This window comes from Nycticebus coucang, chromosome 23 (assembly GCF_027406575.1).
Source record: "Nycticebus coucang isolate mNycCou1 chromosome 23, mNycCou1.pri, whole genome shotgun sequence".
NCBI lineage: Eukaryota > Metazoa > Chordata > Mammalia > Primates > Lorisidae > Nycticebus > Nycticebus coucang.
This window is the reverse complement of record NC_069802.1, coordinates 38,729,407-38,747,879: the sequence shown is the minus strand read 5'-3', so window position 1 is coordinate 38,747,879 and position 18,473 is coordinate 38,729,407. Positions and strand designations below refer to the sequence as shown.

Sequence of the window (18,473 nt, the reverse complement as noted above, 5' to 3'; positions counted from 1 at the left end):
CCAGGCCTCCACTCCCTTCACAGCACTCCACTCCTCGATGTGGACAAGACACAGCAAACTGAGGCCCACTGACCGCGTGCAGTGCTCCCTGGCAAATCTCTCAGATCCACGTATTTTCTGTCTGGGCAAATGTTTCTTTTGTTTGTTTCTTAAGCTTTTGGTCATTTTTTTGCTCTTTAGAAAGATTTTTCACACTTTGAAACCCTTGGCAGTATGACTGTGTTCTCAATGGAGGTTGCCCACATATCCCTGGCTGTCTTTGTTGTGCCAATGCTGTGAGCCTGGCTTCTCACACCAGAGGCCTCTTCCCGGAGCATATGCTGCTCGCTGACCCAGCCCTGTTTCTTGGAGGACAGTACCAGCACCAGCACCAGCACCGTGCCCCATGGCTATGCCCTACCAGGCCCTCCGGAGCTATGGCTTTTCCTCCCTGCTCTGGCTGTGACAAGGCCTTGCCTCATAGCAGCCCCCTCATAAATGAGGGCAGAGATGAGGATAAAGTTTTTAGTTGTTTGTTTTTTCTTTTTGTTATAATTTTTAAAAGCCTTCTCAGAAGCACCATCTTTATCTGTAATTTGCTGAATTAGCCATCTTTAATCTCACGACACCACCAGGCCTCCTCTTCACATTGCTCCCAGCTTGCTGCCCTGGCCTGCCATCAGGCTGTGCCCCATCTGCCCTGCTGGGCTACAGGGCCCCTCCGTTGCTTTTCTGCAGATATGTAACATGCTTCTCAGTTTTTGATTAAAGCAAAATAAGGCACAGTGAATATCCTTTTCTGTGCTTTTGAGGGATGACTCTATTGCTTTTAATCTAGAAGTAGAATCACTGGGCCAAACCAGAGTCAGCATATAGGCCCCTGCCCCCTGTCTGTCTCACATGACCTGTGAGCTAAGAATAGTTTTTACATTTTTAAATAGTTGGAAGAAGCAAAAGAATATTTTGTGACATGTGAAAATTATAAGAATTGAAATTTCATCGTACATAGTTTGGTTGGAACACAACCACACTCATTCCATTTCATGTTATGTGGACTTCAGGTGTTATACTATGAAGCCCACTTTTCATTATTAATTATTGATTATTTTGTTACTGAATTGTCTTTGTGAGATGGTAAAGTGTTGTTTCATCATGCAGTAACAATACAGAAAGGAACACAACAGACATGTCCTTGCCAGACTGAACACTCGTCATAATATTCCCAAGTCATGCAATGATATTTAGAAAAACTGGAGAATTTAAAATGGAATATCTATAGCCTGGTGTGGTGGCTCATGCCTGTAATCCTAACACTCTCCAAGGCCAAGGCAGGTGGGTTGTCCTGAGCTCAAAGGTTCAAGATCAGGCTGAGCAAGAGTGAGACCCTGTCTCTAAAAATAGCTGGCGTTGTGGCAGGTGCCTGTAGTCCCAGCTACTCAGGAGGCTGAGGCAAGAGAATTGCTGGAGCCCAAGAGTTTGAGGTTGCTGTGAGGTATGACTCCAAGGCACTCTACCAAGGGCAACAAAGTGAAACTCTGTCTCAGTAAGTAAGAAAGTAAATAAATAAACAAACACACAAATAAGTAAAATGGAATATCTCACCATAGAGAATTTCTTCAAAATAAAAAGTGAAGATGAGGGTTCAATCAAAGTTAACTTCTAGTTAGCTCATCTGTTAGTCAACCAAGGAAAGCCTTTGACTAACAGTGAGCTAATTAAATCACATTTGATTGCAGCAAATGAAGAAACATGTCTGGACAATATAAGTTTGTTTAAGACCTTTAGCCTCTGGGTAAGAATAGGTGCTCAAGCAATTGAGGACGCTGCAGGTGACATCAGCAGTTAGCAAACAAGGCACATGGGAGTTTGAGTGGTTTTTCCTCGGCTCTTCATGTCCCAGGGTTGCTCAGGAGTTCATTTGAAGGTAGTGCTAATTTTGCAATGACTGGAGGGGTCAGCCTTTATGATGGGCTCCCTGAAACGACCCGAAGCAGAAGCTGCTGAGATGCTTTACAGCCAGTGGTGCTGAAAGTATGTGTGGGTCAGAAAAAGACTTAGACACAGGAACTAAAAGTAAGTTTGAGAAAAAGAAAATCCAAAACAAATTTAAAAAGAAAAAGAGTTGGACAGATTAACAAAGCTTCTGGAGATGTTTGAAATCCATTCTTGTTCATCAGCAAGTACTTACAGAGAGTCTTTTTTTTTTTTTTGTCTCACTTTATCGCCCTTGGTAGAGTGCTGTCGTGTCACAGCTTACAGCAACTTCCAACTCCTGGGCTTAGGCGGATTCTCTTGCCTCAGCCTCCCGAGTAGCTGGGACTACAGGTGCCCACCACAATGCTCGGCTATTTTTTTGTTTTGCAGTTTGACTGGGGCTGAGTTCAAACCTGCCACCCTCGGTATATGGGGCTGGTGCCCTATCCACTGAACCACAGGCGCCACCCACTTACAGAGAGTATTTCATGTGTTACTAAACCAGTGCTGTCTGGGGGAGATTCCATGTGTCCTTGTGAATGTCATCATCAGCACCACTATGAAATTTTATCAGAGTTAGCATCTGAATATCCTGATTTTCCTTACCACATAGCATTTTAATGACTTAGCAGTGGTAAAATGTGTGTGTGTTAGGGTTGTTTTGTTTTGTTTGTTTTGAGCTAAGGGCAGAGATTGCGATTTTTACAAATAAGCAGCACCTTCAACCACCATCCAGTGAATAGCTTTGGAAATTAGCTTTTGCTAAAGACTGATAATGTGACATAATGAATCCAGCCTAGCATTATAAGGCACAGCAATAGTCATATGCAACGACATTCAGGTTTCTTGAATCACAAGTGCTGTGGCACAGCTGGCAGAGGTGGAAGGAGAACCTACCTTTTTCCTGCACAGACTTGCCATATGTGCATTTCCAAGCTGGGGCAGGACCTCAGTGAAAGTGCAGAGGAAGTTTCTATGTTTCAAAATCCGTTTGTGCCACGGAGGAGCATCTAACTACCCTTTAGTTGGAAGTGATTGATTTGCAGTAACAGCCTGATAAAGAGCGAATACCAAGAGAAGAATTTAATAAGATCCCACGGATGCTCAGAATCATATGCCTGTGCTATGCAACAAACCTTTCAAAGATGACATATGTAAAATGTCATCACAGATGAATGTTAACAAGTGAATATATACAATAAATTCTGATAATAGGGGCTCTAACTTTTAATTCCAGTCAAACGTTATCCACCAAAAAGGATTCCATTCTTCCCATTCGTAGATCTATATCACAAAAAATTATGCTTGATTATTATTACTATATTCTGAATTTCATCAATAAGAAATGTGTGGGGTGGCGCCTGTGGCTCAAAGGAGTGGCAGGTTCAAACCCAGCCCCGCCCAAAAACTAAAAAAAAAAAAAGAGATGTGTGGAAATTTGTTTTTCTCCTGTTGTGTAGGTACCTGTACGGTATCTCAGTTTCACAACTTAGCTCACAAAGCTTCAGATGCTCATTCGTGTCCCTTCACAGACAAAGGTTGCCAGCTCCTGAGCTGAAACATCCAATGTGATGCTGAGCAGAGTAGGTGAGAGTGGGCACTGATCTCCAGGGGAGCGTCAGGCTCTCACCACTTGTAGGTCTGTGTGTGGGGTTCTTGGATGCCCATCATCAGGTGGAAGGGTCAGTGTTGTCTGGGGCTCTTTCTGCATCTGTTGGGATGCAGGTAGTTGATCACTTTTTCAATTTGTTGACATGATGAATTATACCAATAGATTTCTAAGCCAGATCAGTGTTACTTTTTACTTTTTGTAAAAAGTGAAATTATGGAATATCTTTATTGCATAAGCTGCCTTTCTCCACGCTAGCACGTTGTAGTGGTAACCATGGCCATTTGCAGTGGCTCTGCAGTGCCGTGTTGCACCCTCCCTTCTCCCAGACCACACAGATGGTGGGTTTATCTTCTGGCAGCTCTGTTGGCAGCGCATGGTGGTGTCTGCACTGCAGTGCTGAGCAGGGTTCTCAGGTGCTCTCAACCTCCCTGAGCAGCATCTCCTGGGGCAGAGAGCCAGTTCTAATTAGCCAACACCAGTTGTTGGATGCATAGAATTTAAGTTGGTTCTCATTTTTCAGAATTAGGTAAGACTTCAGTGAATATATGATTCTTATCTCCTGTACTTTACTTAGTTGTTTCCTTAGGATGGATTACTAGCAATAGAATTTTTAGGTCAGTAATTAAGTTTTTAAGTTTTGGGGTTTTTTTTGTTTGTTTTTTGGCCAGGGCTGGATTTGAACCTGTCACCTCCGGCATATGGGGCCAGCGCCCCACCTCTTTGAGCCACAGGCACCGCCCGGGGCGGGGTGGGTGTTTAAGACAGAGTCTCACTATGTCACCTTCGGTAGACTGCTGTGGCGTCACAGCTCACAGCAACCTCAAACTCTTGGGCTTAAGAGATTCTCTTGCCTCAGCCTCCCAAGTAGCTGGGACTACAGACTACAGGCACCTGCCACAATGCCCGGCTATTTTTGTTGTTGTTGTTGTTGTTGTTGTTGCAGTTGTTTAGCTGGCCCGGGCCGGGTTCAAACCCGCCACCCTTAGTGTACGAGGCTGGTGTCGTAACCACTGTGCTTTGGGCGCCAAGCCTTAAGTATTTCCTGTATGTAATGCCAAGTCACTTTCCTGAAAAATTATCCCAATTATCATTTTTATACCTAGGTTGGGCCAGGTGGCTCACACCTGTAATCCCAGCCGAGGTGGGTGGATTGCTTGAGCTCAGGAGTTGGAGACCAGCCTAAGCAAGAATGAGACCCTGTCTCTACTAAAAATAGAAAAAACTAGCTGGGTATTGTGGGCACTTGTAGTCCCAGCTACTTGGGAGGCTGAGACAAAAGGATCACATGAGCCCAAGAGTCTGAGGTTTCTCTGAGCTGTGACACCATGACACTATCCAGGGCAATAGAGTGAGACTCTTGTTTCAAAAAAAACCCCCAAATTTATATGCCTATATATACTTGACAATGGGTATTATTTTCAACCCCATTCTCATAGGTGAAAATAATCGTAAATGGGAATTAAAACAAAGTATGTGAAACTGGGTTCTTCTCCACCTATGCCAGTGGGTTCCTCTTTTGCAGTAGAGACCCTGCTGGGGATGAGCCCTGCTGTCAGCTTCATTCCAAAGCTGCCTCCTGTGAAGTCACTTCAGGGACGTGTTTCTTCCAAGCTGACTCATGGCATCCAGCTTGCTCCTGCAGCCTGGTGTTTTGCCAGTTAGGTCCCAACCCTGTGCCTCACCCAAGGCTGGCCTGCTCACATCTCTGACTCCAAAAGTGTCCTCCTTTTCCTGCCGAGTTTGCCACCTTGTGCGTCACTCATTCCTGCCCCACCAATGTCTGCACGGCGTCTGTGCAGAGCTGGTTTGGGCCCAGGGCACACTCCAGGCTCTCAGAGCTCACAGCTTACAGGAGAGACATTAAATGAAGCATTCTTTGGTCAGTTATACATAAGTTATTTTTCAGAATGATTTTTTGGTTATTGGCTGTAACTCTTCTTTGCTACCCACTATGTGGTCCTGGTGTGAGTGAGCCTTAGAGTCACACAGACATGACACTTGCAGAAAGTCAGACAGTCTGTCTTCTTCCCACAGAGTCTATCTTTCCCTGGAATGTGCAAGACTGTGGCCTGGTCCTGCTGCCTGTCCTTAGTGGGGTTGGGGGGCCTATGCTCAGAGAGACTCTGGCTTAGCCCACAGGATGGAGTGCTAGCCCCTCAGTATGGGGTGGCTGGGCTGCCGCACTGGCTGGTGATGCAGGCAACAGGCATGGTGAGGGGACGCCGAGAATGCTACAGTGACACGCTGCCTATCTGCGGTAGGAGCTGGCCTCTATGGGGCCTCCCTAGGGTCCATGTAGCCATGACTGCAGGCCCTAGATGCCAGGTGGCACTCCTAATGCCCCTTCCTCACACTGAAGTGGATCCAAAGTACCCTGTGGGCTGGGAGGACACGTAGAGGGCAGGGCCTCAGGACATGTGGCCTCAGGCTGTGCTTGCCACCATCACTCACTGCAGCCATAAGTGCCCTGCTGGGGTCCTCAAGGTGACCTGGGGCATCTCTGGGCTGGAGGGTTATGTCCTAGCCATGAGATGTCAGGAGAACTAGGCATCTTACTCCTTTCTGAGCTCCTGGCCAACTGGAAGAGGACATGAATGAACCACTGTGGTCAGCAGTGACATCTGACATGGCACCAGTGCCACCTTAGTGTGTGTGTGCACACCATGCCCCAGGCACAGTGGCTCCATGAGGAGGATGGACTCAGCCTGCTGCGTCACCTGTCCAGGTGTCACATCAGGCCTGGGCAGGAGGCACCCTCTGGGCTGAGGCTGGGAGGACTTGCTTTTCAGACTTCATCATCCAAGTCCATAGTATTCTTCATCTGATATTTGTGAATAGAATTTCAATATAATCACTGCCTACTTCAGATTAAAGATTATGTGTTGATTTTTAATAGCGGAGATGAGAAAGCAGAGAGAATTCTACCACAAACTGGGCATGGAGGTGCCTGGTGACGTCAAGGGAGAGGCCTGCTCTGCAAAGCAGCACGTGGACCCCCACCGTAACGGTGAGTACAGCGCCACCCTCCCTTGTCCGGGTCGTCTGCATCAGATGAGCAAGGCTCTGTCCCGAGGTGTCCCCTTCACTCCTGGGCTGGGCGGAGATAAGGGGCCTCAGAAAGTACCTGGACTTGGAGGGTGAAGCTGGGGGCTGACAGTCTGCAGAAGAGAAAGTGGAAGGTGACCTTCCTGTCACTTAACTAAAAAACTAGACTTCTTTTTCTGTAAAATGGGAAAATAACCATTTGGTTTCAGTGTGATGTTAGTGGTGTTTTAAATCGTACATTTCATAGCAAATATTCAAATCTGTGAGTCCATGGCTCTTTCCTGGTGGACCACACACATCCCTAAGGAATTTGTAGACCATTCTGTATTCCTGAAAATTCAAGGATGGAGCCCATCTGTCACCACTGGAAAGTGACCAGCTCTGCTGGCCTTGCAGGTCCCAAGTGGGCACAGCCACAGCTAGTGGTTAAGAAATATATCTGTAGGCTGGGTGTGGTGACTTAGGCCTCTAGTCCCACCTACTTGAGAGGCTGAGGCAGGAGGATGACTTGAGCCCAGTAGTGTAAAGTTGCTGTGAGCTATGATATCACAGCACCCTAGACTGGGTAACAGAGATTCTGTCTCAAAAAGAAACGTGTCTGAGAATCAAGAACCCTCAATTTTGTCTTACCTAAGGTGAAGTTTTAATTTAAAAGTGGTGTCAGGGTGGTGAAATTTTAGGAGCTGAGCTCTGTGAAGAGGCAGGCTGACGTGGTCAGCCCTGAACAGCTGGGTGCCACTATGGCCATCATGAAACAGTGGAGCTCACGTGACCCTGCCGCCTAGCCTGGCATCTGTCTCTCTTATATGCTCCATAAACCCCCTACAGCAACAACTGCCACAGGGACCCACTGGCACAGGGGGAGGGACTCCACCCTCAGGGCAGACCTGTGGGTGGCATGAGTGTGGGATACATCCTGAGCCCACTGTAGGGTTTCATGATACAGTATTTCCCGTTTGTGCTGAAAGGTGAAACCAAAGCAGACGACAGTTCAAACAAAGAGGCCGCGGAGGAGAAACCGGAGGAGGACCATGACTACCACAGGAGTGACGAGCAGGTGGGTAGCACGGGGGACCTCTCTGGGCCCATTCTCAGTCTTCATGGTGGTTGTCTGTACCCTTCCTGCAGGGTATGTCTCTGCATCCACAAAGATTATGTAAAAGAAAGAGAAGACCGATACATAGAAAGGAAAGTGAGGATGACATGGTGACTCAGGCCTATAATCCCAGCACTGGAGACCAAGACAGGTGGACTGCTTGAGCTTACGAGTTTGAGACCAGCATGAGCAAGAGTGAGAAAATAGAAAATAAAAATAGAAAAACTAGCTGGGAGTAGTGGTGCATGGCTGTAGTCCTAGGTACTTGGAAAGCTGAGGCAAGAATATAACTTAAGCCCAGGAGTCTGAGGTTGCTGTGCGAGGTGACGCTACAACACTTTACTCAGGGATACAGAGTAAGACTCTGTCTCAAACAAAAAACAAAAAAGTGGAGAGTGTGAAGTTAGAGAGGCCCCTGTTAGGCATGAGACTGTGGCTGGGAGGTTTGGCCCTTGTGTGGGCTCAGTCTCCTTCTCCACATTGCACCATGGGGGGCTGGGCAGAGGCCCTGGGTGGTGAAAGGACCTGTGACCACCTGATGCTGCCACCTTGGCAGGCTGTACCCCTCCTCCATCCCATAGGGCTGAGCAGTACCGGGCTCTGGCTGAAGCCAGGAGTGTGGACAGCCCCCTCCCAATTTCCCGTTTGGCTTCATCCTCAGAAACCTCACAGGACTTTGTCTCCTCTCTTGTTTCTCAAACCCTGGGCCTGTGGAGTGGTGTGGTGCCTCCTCCATATCCTTTACACTGGAGAACACTTCTAACACTTCACTTTGGCGTCTGGGGTTTCCCTCCCATTCCTACTTCGCTGAGTTTTTATTAAGAATTTTCTCTTTTTTTAGAGACTGGGTCTCATTCTGTCCACAGTGGCATCATCACAGCTCACAGCAACCTCCAACTCCTAGGCTCAAGCAATCCTTCTGCCCCAGCCTTCGGAGTAGCTGAGACTACAGGCATATACCATGATACCCAATTAATATTTTAAATTTCTATTAATTTTGATTTATTTAAAAATAGAGTCTTACTGTGTTGCCCAGGCTGGTCTCAAAGTCCTCGACTCAAGCAGACTTCCTGCCTTGGCCTCTCAAAATACTGGGATTATCGGTGTGAGCCACTGCACCTGGCCAGGTCTTAGAATTTATCAGCTGTTTTTTGGACATCTATTGATTAGGGCCACTTGATAATCATCTTCCTTTAAAATACTAATATGCTAAATTGCATAAATGTGTTTTCTATTGTTTTTTTTGTTTGTTTTTGAGACAAAGTCTCACTCTGTCGCCTGAATAGAGCACTATGTCATCATAGCTCACAGCAACCTCAGACTCCTGGGCTCAAGAGGTCCTCTTGCCTTACTTCTTTTTCTATTTTTAGTAGAGACGGGGTCTCATTCTTACTCAGGCGGGTCTCAAACTCCTGAGCTCAAGTGATCCAGCTGCCTGGGCCTCCCAGAGTGCTAGGATTATAGGCATGAGCCACTGTGCCTGGTGGTAGCCACCCTTTGCATTTATTCCTGAGAGAAGTTGAATTTGATCATGATTTTTAAAACACAGTAGAACCTCCACAGCTGCCCACCTCCCTATACTGACCACCTCCTCAACTTGACTTAATCCTCACAGTCTGGATGTGCATTGCATGTACATGTCAGTACAGCAGGCCTGGTTCCTTATGCTGACCCCCTTTGTGTGATGACCAGCTTGTTATAGTCCCTTGGGTGGTCACTCGGAGAGGTCCTGCTTTATATTTCTGGATTTTGCTTGCTAATATTTATTTAGAATTATGTGTGTATTTTAAAACAACCCATACTTTTCATTTTTTTATGTGTATTTGTATAGTTTGGGAATCAAGGGTATATAAGTCTCATAGCCGAAGATAGTCCCTCTTTTCTTATTTTCGTATTCTCTGGAAAAGTTTACACATAATTCAGATTGTCAGTTTATTGAATATTTAGTAAAACTATAAAACCATCATTCTTGGCTAACTTGGGAGATATTTTTTTAAGTACAAATTAAATTTCTTCAACTGTTTTAATTATGCTCAAATCTTCTGTTAATTCATTTTGGTCAGTTATATCTTTCTAGGAGATTTTCTACTTGGACTTTTTTGTTAGTTCCTAGAATTCTTGTGTTTCTTCTTGGTCATAACCACATCTGCGGCTCTCTGTATTCCCCAGTGAGACAGTGGCTTCTCCCTTCTTTTCCTTCCTCTGCTCTTTTTACATCACCTTTTTGTTTCTTTCCTAAACTCTAAAGTAAGCATTCATGTAGTTTCCAGATATATAGTCCTAAATAATTATAAATTTTCATTGTGCTTTCTTTCTTGGCCCATGGGTAATTTTTTTCTAAATTCTGTTAAAATATACATAAAATTTTAACCATTTTCAAGTGTTCATCTCAGGGACAAGGGGTGCAGCTGCCACTCTAGTTCCAGAACTGTCATCACCTCAGGGGACCCTATGCCACTCCCCAGCGTGGCCACCTCATCTGGCCTCTGTCCCTGTGGTCTACCTATTCTGTGCATTTTAGCTGAGCAGAATCACACAAGACATGGCCTGTGGCATCTGGCTCTTCCATCCACACTGCTGCACTGGGTCAGAACGTCACAGCTTTCTGAGGTTGAGTGACATCCCTCATGTGGAGGGACCATAATCTGTGTCCTCTGCCTGTGGGCACTCAGGCTACCTCCATGTTTTAGCTGTTGTGAATAATTTTGCTATGAACATGGAGTACAGATATCTCTGTGAGACTCTATTTTCGATTCTTTTATGGCATACTCAGAAGTAGAATTCCTGAATTGTATATGGTAATTCTGTTAACAGCCATCGCACTGTTACCTATGGGGGCTGCAGCATTTTACATCCCACCCATGCACATGGTTTGGTAGCAGGCATCCTGGTGGTGTGAGGTGATGTCTCACTGGGATTTGAGTTGTAGTTCCCTAATAAATTATAGCAGCTCTTCTTGTGCTTATTGGTCATTTGTATTTTCTTTAGAGAAATATATGAAGTCTTTTGCTTTGTTTTTTTTTTTTTTTTTTTTTTTTAGACAGGGTCTCACTCTGTCACCCAGGGTGGAGCGCAGTAGCATCATCACAGCTCACAGCAACTTCACACTCCTGGGCTAAAGTGATCCTCCTGCCTCAGTCTCCCCAATAGCCGGCACTACAGCCAGCTTCTTTTGTTTCTATTTTTTGTGAAGATGAGGTTTCATATTGGGCAGGCTGCTTTTACCCATTTTTGAATTGGCTTGTTCTTGTTGAATTGCACCTGGGATGTTTTTTAAAATGTGTTCTGAAAATTATAAACATCAAAGCATACTATATGGCTACAGTAATTAGACATTGTGTCACAGGCGTGAACACAGACTCACAAGTCAATGGAACAAGTTCTAAAGCCTAGAAATAAAGCTTTAGATTATGGTCAGCTGGTTTTCAGCAAAGGCATACCAAGGCATGTTCACTGGAAAAAGAATGGCATTTATAACAAATGAGGCTGGGGCAATTAGATGTCTACATGCAAAAAGATGGCTCTAGGACCTTGTGTCAGGCCTGGAATTCTCATTTTTAACACCAAGAGCACAATCCGTGAAAGAAAAATTATGGGGCGGCACCTGTGGCTCAGTGAGCAGGGCGCCGGCCCCATATACCGAGGGTGGCGGGTTCAAACCCAGCCCCGGCCAAACTGCAACCAAAAAATAGCCGGGCGTTGTGGCGGGCGCCTGTAGTCCCAGCTGCTCGGGAGGCTGAGGCAAGAGAATCGCGTAAGCCCAAGAGTTAGAGGTTGCTGTGAGCCGTGTGACGCCACCGCACTCTACCCGAGGGCGGTACAGTGAGACTCTATCTCTACAAAAAAAAAAGAAAAATTATGAATTGACTTCATTGAACCAAGAACTGCTACTCTAAAAGACACTGGGCAGCGCCTGTGGCTCAGTGAGTAGGGCGCTGGCCCCATATGCCGAGGGCGGAGGGTTCAAACCTAGCCCCGGCCAAACTGCAACAAAAACATAGCCGGGCGTTGTGGCGGGTCCCTGTGGTCCCAGCTGCTCGGGAGGCTGAGGCAAGAGAATCGCTTAAGCCCATGAGTTGGAGGTTGCTGTGAGCCGTGTAAGGCCACGGCACTCTACTGAGGGCCATAAAGTGAGACTCTGTCTCTACAAAAAAAAAAAAATAATAAATAAATAAATAAAAAGAAGAAAATGAAAGGATACTAGAGACTTGGGGAGAATATTGGAAAGTCATATTTTTGGTAAAGGATTTGTGTGCAAAGTATATAATTCTTACTACCCAATGAGAGGTGAGCAGCCGAGATAGGAGCTAAGGGAGAGACACAAGGGGACATGTTCCCAAGAAGACATGCGGACGGCAACTGGGCCATGGGATGGAGGTTTGGTTAGTGATCAGCATCACTGGGCATCAGGGAGATGCAAATTACACCCACAGGGAGACACCACTCCACAGCCAGTGGATGACAAGTGCTGTGGGGACGGAGGTGTTGTGTTTTTGTGCACTGACCGGGGTCGTGCAAACAGGGAAGCCACTCTGGAAAGTAGCTTGGCATCTTCTTAGAGTTATATGTAAATCTGTCGTATGCCCCATTGGTTCTATTCCCAGCTACCTACTCAAGCAAAATTAAATAGGTCCAGGTGAGGATTTCTACATGGATGTTCATGCAACATGTGGAGAACCAGCCTTGTGCTACCACCGCGCTACACCTGAGTTTATGCAGCATTTGTCCTGAGACTGAGCAACAATAAACACTTCTCTACTCCACCTTTCCCTGCACAAGGAGTGCTGGGCACTGTGCTACACTCCCCTGCCCCAGGGAGTAGCAGGGGCTACAGTTCCACTCTGGAACACCTGCAAGGGTGTCTGCCTGTGTGGGCCATACCTGCTGCCCTGCGGAGAAGGGGAAGCCCTGTGACTGGTTCAGCTGTCCCTCCTACTAGTCTATAGCATGAACGGTAGTAGGTGCCTTCAACCTAGAAATGTCTCTCTTCCCTAGGGGATTTTTTTCTCTCATTAAGCTTAATTTCTTCAAGTGTGCTGCGTCTAATAGAAATCTAGCATTCTCTTAGTTAATATCTGCCTGATGTTTCAGTTTTTTAAATTATCTTTCTCAAATGCGACACTTTTCACAGCATAAAAAGCTTCACAGCATAAAAAGCTACACAGCATAGAGCTACACAGCACAGAGCCAAAATTTAAAAAGAAAATTTTGTAGCTGGCAAGTTCTTCCACACTTTCGGTGACTCACGGTGAATTTGGGTTGTCTCTGCCTCCCCACTGTCCCCTTTAAGTTTATCCTGTGCCTCCCCTTTTCCAACTTCTGTCAAATTAGTGCATTTTCTTTAGTCTCTTTTTTGCTTCTACTGGTTTTCAAGTAGTTAAGTTCTACTCCTGTGATTTTGTAGTTATAAGATGTTGAAGTGAATTTTCACATTTCATAAAGGCCAGTGCTGGCCACGAGTCTGCCCTGACCACCTGGTCGTCTGTCTCCTGTTCCTCCAATTCGTCACTCCAGCTTCTCTTTTCTTAACTTTTACATTGTGGTGTTATTTCAGTTGGTGTCTTTGTCTCTAAACTTCATAAGGGTGATGTCCTCAAATGAATTTTAGAAAGTTGATCTGTCTTTGCTGAGACTAACCTGCAGTTCAGTCATCCATGGAGGTACTCATTTCAGTGAACGTTTTTAATTTTTATTATTTTTCTTATTTTTTGTGAGATAATCTATGTCACCCTCGGTAGAGTGCTGTGGCATCATAGCTCACAGCAACCTTAAACTCTTGGGCTCAAGCAGTTTTCTTGCCTCAGCCTCCTAAGTAGCTGGAACTAAAGGTGCCTACCACAACACCGGCTTTTTTTTAGAGATGGGGTCTCACTCTTGCCCAAGCTGGTCTTGAACTCCTGAGCTCAGGCAGTCCACCTGCCTTGGCCTCCCAGAGTGCTAGAATTACAAGTGTGAGCCACTGCGCCCAGCCTGGTTTTGATTTTTAAAAGTTATATCTTATTATCTGCAATATCTGTCTGTTCTTTATTCACAATGTCTCATGTGTTTAACTCTTGCTTTTGTATCTTTTGTAACTTTGGACGTATTTTAGTCATTTTCTTTGTTAGCCTTTTATCGGGACTTTGAGGACCTGATGGTGCCGTTTGTCAGCTGCTACTGAAGGGTGTTTTCTGGGCATGCTGCCTCTACCCCCGGGGTTCTGGGGCCTGGGCTGAGGGTTTGTGCCCCTTAGTAGCTTCCTCTTTGCAACATGGCTATGGTGATTCCTCACTTCCAGCTGGTTCCCTCTGCTGGCACCAGGCTGACCAGTCTGACCCACATGCCACTGTGTCCAGAGCTTGCCGCCACGTAGTGCCTCCTAGGTTCTTCTTGGTGCGTTTTCTGTCCTCCTGAGGGCCACACAGTGCTGCTTCCTGCACAGCCCTTCTGGAGCACCGTGTGGAGCCAGTGTCATCACACTGTTTCTCTGCATGTCTCAGGTTGTGCCCAGAGGCCTGGTCTCTGCATGCGCCCACTGGCTAGGGACTTTCAGGAAAGGTTTAGCCCAGACCAAGGACTCAGGCCTGTGGCAGGTAAATAACCTTGGATTTGCTTTAAGATATTATGTTAGTAAGATAGAATTAACAGTGTCAGGTTATATTTCGCAAAATGGCAAGCAAACTAAGCATTTTAAGATAATATGTGTAAAACGATTGAAGTAAAATTATCTTTCTGTGGTGTTGAGGTCAGAGCAGGTCTCTGATTTCACAAAGGTCAACAGTCTAAGGTTTGGGGATTAGTGGGTTTCCTCAGAGGACTTCCCAGGAGCAGTCAAGGCAGACCCAAGCTGATGGCTGTGTGTCCCCAAGGTGAGCATCTGTCTGGAGTGCAACAGCAGCAAACTGCGGGGGCTGAAACGGAAGTGGATCCGCTGCTCTGCTCAGGCCACTGTGTTGCACCTGAAGAAGTTCATCGCCAAGAAGCTTAACCTCTCATCCTTCAATGAGGTAACAGTTGATCCATAAATCGGAGCCATAACAAGTTATTTCTTCTTTGTAAAAGTGATACTTCTAAAATACTTTGGTATTTACTTTTAGCAACTTTGGAGATTTTAATCAGAGAAAAATCTCAATTTGTTTTGTCTATCCCCTTCCCCAGGTAGCAGGAGACAGTGGGGACTGTGGGAAGACTGAGAGCCTGAGGCCCATAGTTGATAGAGGAGGTTCAGGATTTTCCTCCTAAAAAGGGATTCTTTTTTTATTTGTTTATTTTTGAGGGATTCTTTTGTTCTTTAATTTTGCAAATGGATGGTCAGTGAGTGGGTTGAGGGATGGATGGGTGAATAAACAGATGGTGGTGGGATAGGAAGGGCACTTTCAAGTTGTGACAAATACTGAGAATACAGTAAGACCTGGTACCTATGGGGTGCCCACATCACTGACACTGGCCAGGAGCTGTGGCCAGCACAGGACTGGCTCTGCACTGACCAGAAAGGTACTGGTGCTATAGGAGGGTGCGGGGCTGGGGGTGCAGTTGCAGAGACCCCCCTCAGGTCTGGGGAATGGGTTGTAGGGTGCAGGCATGGAAGCAGGAGAGGCAGCCATGGCAGAAGCAGGCAAGGTGGAGAAGGAGGCGGATTCGATGTGCTCTGGTGCAAGCAGTGGGCACAGCAGTGGCTGAGAAAGAAGCTCACATCCTGACTGCGAATGGAGTTTTATTTGGAAAAATGATCTTTGCAGATTTAATTAAGGATCTTTTAAGTGAAATAATCCTGAATTATCCGGTTAGACCCTAAATCCAACAACAAGCCCTTTAAGTAAAGCAGAGGGGGACTCGTAGCACAGGCTCAGAGGCAGGGGCTGGAAGACGCAGCCCAGAGGAGGAGCCAGCCCAGAGCCAAAGAGGCGGGAAGATCCTCCCTGTCTGCCCTGGACACATCCCCCAAACCCAGGTCCCAAGTGCGGCTCCTGTGGAAGGTGGTAGTGAGGGCTCCACGGGGACACAACAGGATGGTCCACAGCCTCCCTTCCTGCACATCTGGCCTCCAGAGCTGTGAGGAATTTAAGGACGTCCTCTCTGTCAAGCACAGAATCCACTGCGGCACTGACCTGGAGCTCTGAGCAGCTTGTGGGTACCCAGATTTCAGACTTCTGTTGGGCCCTGATCTGAGGAACTGCGGATGTCCATTGTTTGCAGCAGCCCAGTTTGTGGCAGTGTCCACGACAGCCCCAAGAGACTGACAAGGAGAAAGTCCAAGAAGGCACTGGTGGACTCAGCTGGGGCTGCACACAGCAGGAGGGTTTGGGAGCTCAGGGTGGTGTCTGGTGTCTGGTGCACAAGCCAGAGAAGTGAGCTCAGGGCCTGCAGCCCTTAGAGAGTCCGAATAGTGCATGAAGCAGAGAAGAGACAGGAGGGGGCTTGTGCCGGATTTTGAGGGCGGCATCAGGGGGCTAAAAGAGCCAGTGGAGCATTTACCTTTCTATGAAGGTGGAGGTGCTCAAGCTCATTTTGGGGGCACGAAATGAGGGGTGGCCTAGGGAGAGGCTGGTGATCCAGGCATGAGGACCTTTCCTCCACAGAAGCCGTAAGAAGGAAGGCTGTGAGATCTCCCACACTGGTGATTAGCCCTGGGCCTCTGCCTTCACAGGAGGGGTTCAACTGGCATCTCAGAGCCCAGGTACAATGGGGTCTAAGCACTGAGGAACGAGGTCCCTGAGACTTAAGGACAAGGACACTAGCCCCATTAGGGGCCACTGAGCCTGCAGTGGAGGAGCTCGCAGCCAATATGTGTGGACTCAACGCCACTGGCAGGGAAGACCGCTGGCAACAGAGGCACAGGCCACTTTCTAGGGCAGCCTGCAAGGCGGTCTCTAGTGCTAACCCCTCACTTTCATTGGTCTTGTGCCTCACTGGCAACATCCATGAGATGGCTGAGCCTTTCAGAGCTGGCCTGAGTTGGTCCCTGCCTGGTGCTTCCCAAAGGTGGAGGACTCTCCTCCCTGTACCCTGAGAGAGAAGTTTGAAGGACAGTCTGGGTCAGTATCATATGCCATTGGGGAGATGCAAGTGAAAACAATGGGACACCAAACTCCAGCATACCAACAGCGCCTGCAGAAACACACAGCCCTCTGGAGCACAGCTGGTGGTTTCCTGCCATACAACAGGCTCTTTGCTAGTTGCCTGCACATGGCTGTTTACAGCTGCTGGACTCATAATGGCCAAAACCTGGATGCAGCCAAGGTGCCCTTCGGTGGGCAAATGGACAAACTCTGGCATATCCAGGCAATGGAATATTAGCAACACTGAAAAGAAATGAGCCATGAAGCTGTGCAGAGACGTAAAGGAAATTTAATTTCATCTTGTAAGCAAAGTTGCCAACTGGAAAAGTCAACAGACCATGCAATTCCAACTACATGACATTCTGGAAAATGCAAAACCGTGGAGATAGTAAAAGAATAGCAGTTGCCAGGAGTCAGGGGAGGGCAGGTGAATGGTGACACTGTGACCCTGGACTCACATCAAATGTTTGTGCAGCCCCAGGACTGAGCCCCGTGTCAGCTGTAGACTCTGGTGATGCTGGTGTGAATAGAGACTACTTTGGGAGGGGGTCAGTAATGGGGGCAGAGCTACAGAGCACTCTGACCTCTCAATTGAGCTGTGAACCTAAAACTGCTGTCAAAAAATAAAGTCTATTTAATTTTTTTTGTTGTTGGGTTTTTTTGTTTTTTTTTTTTTTTGTTTGTTTGAGACAGAGTCTCAGTATGTTGCCCTTGGTAGAGTGCCGTTGCATCACAGCTCACAGTAAGCTCAAACTCTTCAGCTTAAGCGATTCTCTTGCCTCAGCCTCCCTGAGTAACTAGGACTACAGGCACCCACCACAACGCCCAGCTATTTTTTGGTTGTAGTTGTCACTGTTGGTTAGCAGGCCCAGGCCAGGCTCGAACCCACCAGCTTTGGTGTATGTGGCCAGCACCCTACTATGAGCTAATTGGCTTGAGCACCAAGCCAAGTCTATTTAATTTAAGAGGGGGAACCATCTCTGCTGTTATGAGAGAGATGGTTTGGGCTAGAGCTGGGGCTGCAGCTGCACACAGAGTGGCCTGGTGGAGTTAGCTGGACCCAACCCCAGTGTGGTGAGAGTGGGCCAGGCTCCCAGCATCCATTGTGGGATCTCCGGGGCCCTCTGTGGCAAGGGAGCCAGGTCTGGAGTTGCTGGAACCTGTCACAACCCATGAGGCTCTTGAGGCTGGTGGTTTCCCTGCAAACCGCCTCTCCCTGGTTTTAGTGCTGCTTATGTGGCAGACAGGGGGCCCCGGGACATGGAAAGGGGTGTGGCCCGTCTGCAAAAGCAGGGCCCAGGGAGGGCATGCAGCTTGGATGCACCGTGCGTAGCTCATTCTCTGCCAGGTGCTGGCAGCTGGGCCTGCCCCTCCAAACCCAAGACTGGCAGTGCCTGGTCTGAGCAGGCCACATGCCTCACTCGTGTCACCACAGATCTGCTTTTTGGCGTGAGGCAAAAGGGAAAATGAATGGGTCAAGCAAAGTCCACTTTGATGTGTCAGGGCCATGTCTCAAAGATGCACAGAGGCTTTATCCTTACACCCAGACCAGCCATGAGCAGAGGCTGAGTGTGCTAGGCATGGCCGGTTCCCTAATCAAGCTTCTTCTCCCACCAGCTGGACATCTTATGCAATGAGGAGATTCTGGGCAAGGACCACACACTCAAGTTCGTGGTTGTCACGAGGTGGAGATTCAAGGTGAGATGTGCCACTTTGTAAGAGTCTGATG

General features: G+C 47.3%; 1 protein-coding gene across 2 annotated transcripts in view; it reads left to right on the top strand.

Annotated features, from left to right (window-relative positions):
* The window catches only part of PCGF3 (polycomb group ring finger 3), a 50,070-nt gene that overhangs the window by 27,890 nt on the left and 3,707 nt on the right, over positions 1–18,473 (top strand). Inside the window, exons 7-10 of one of the 2 annotated variants that reach the window (XM_053577704.1) lie at positions 6,462–6,572; positions 7,579–7,667; positions 14,555–14,692; positions 18,362–18,442. In XM_053577704.1, the coding sequence (XP_053433679.1) occupies positions 6,462–6,572; positions 7,579–7,667; positions 14,555–14,692; positions 18,362–18,442 (419 nt within the window). The other variant, XM_053577703.1, reaches the window with a different exon arrangement.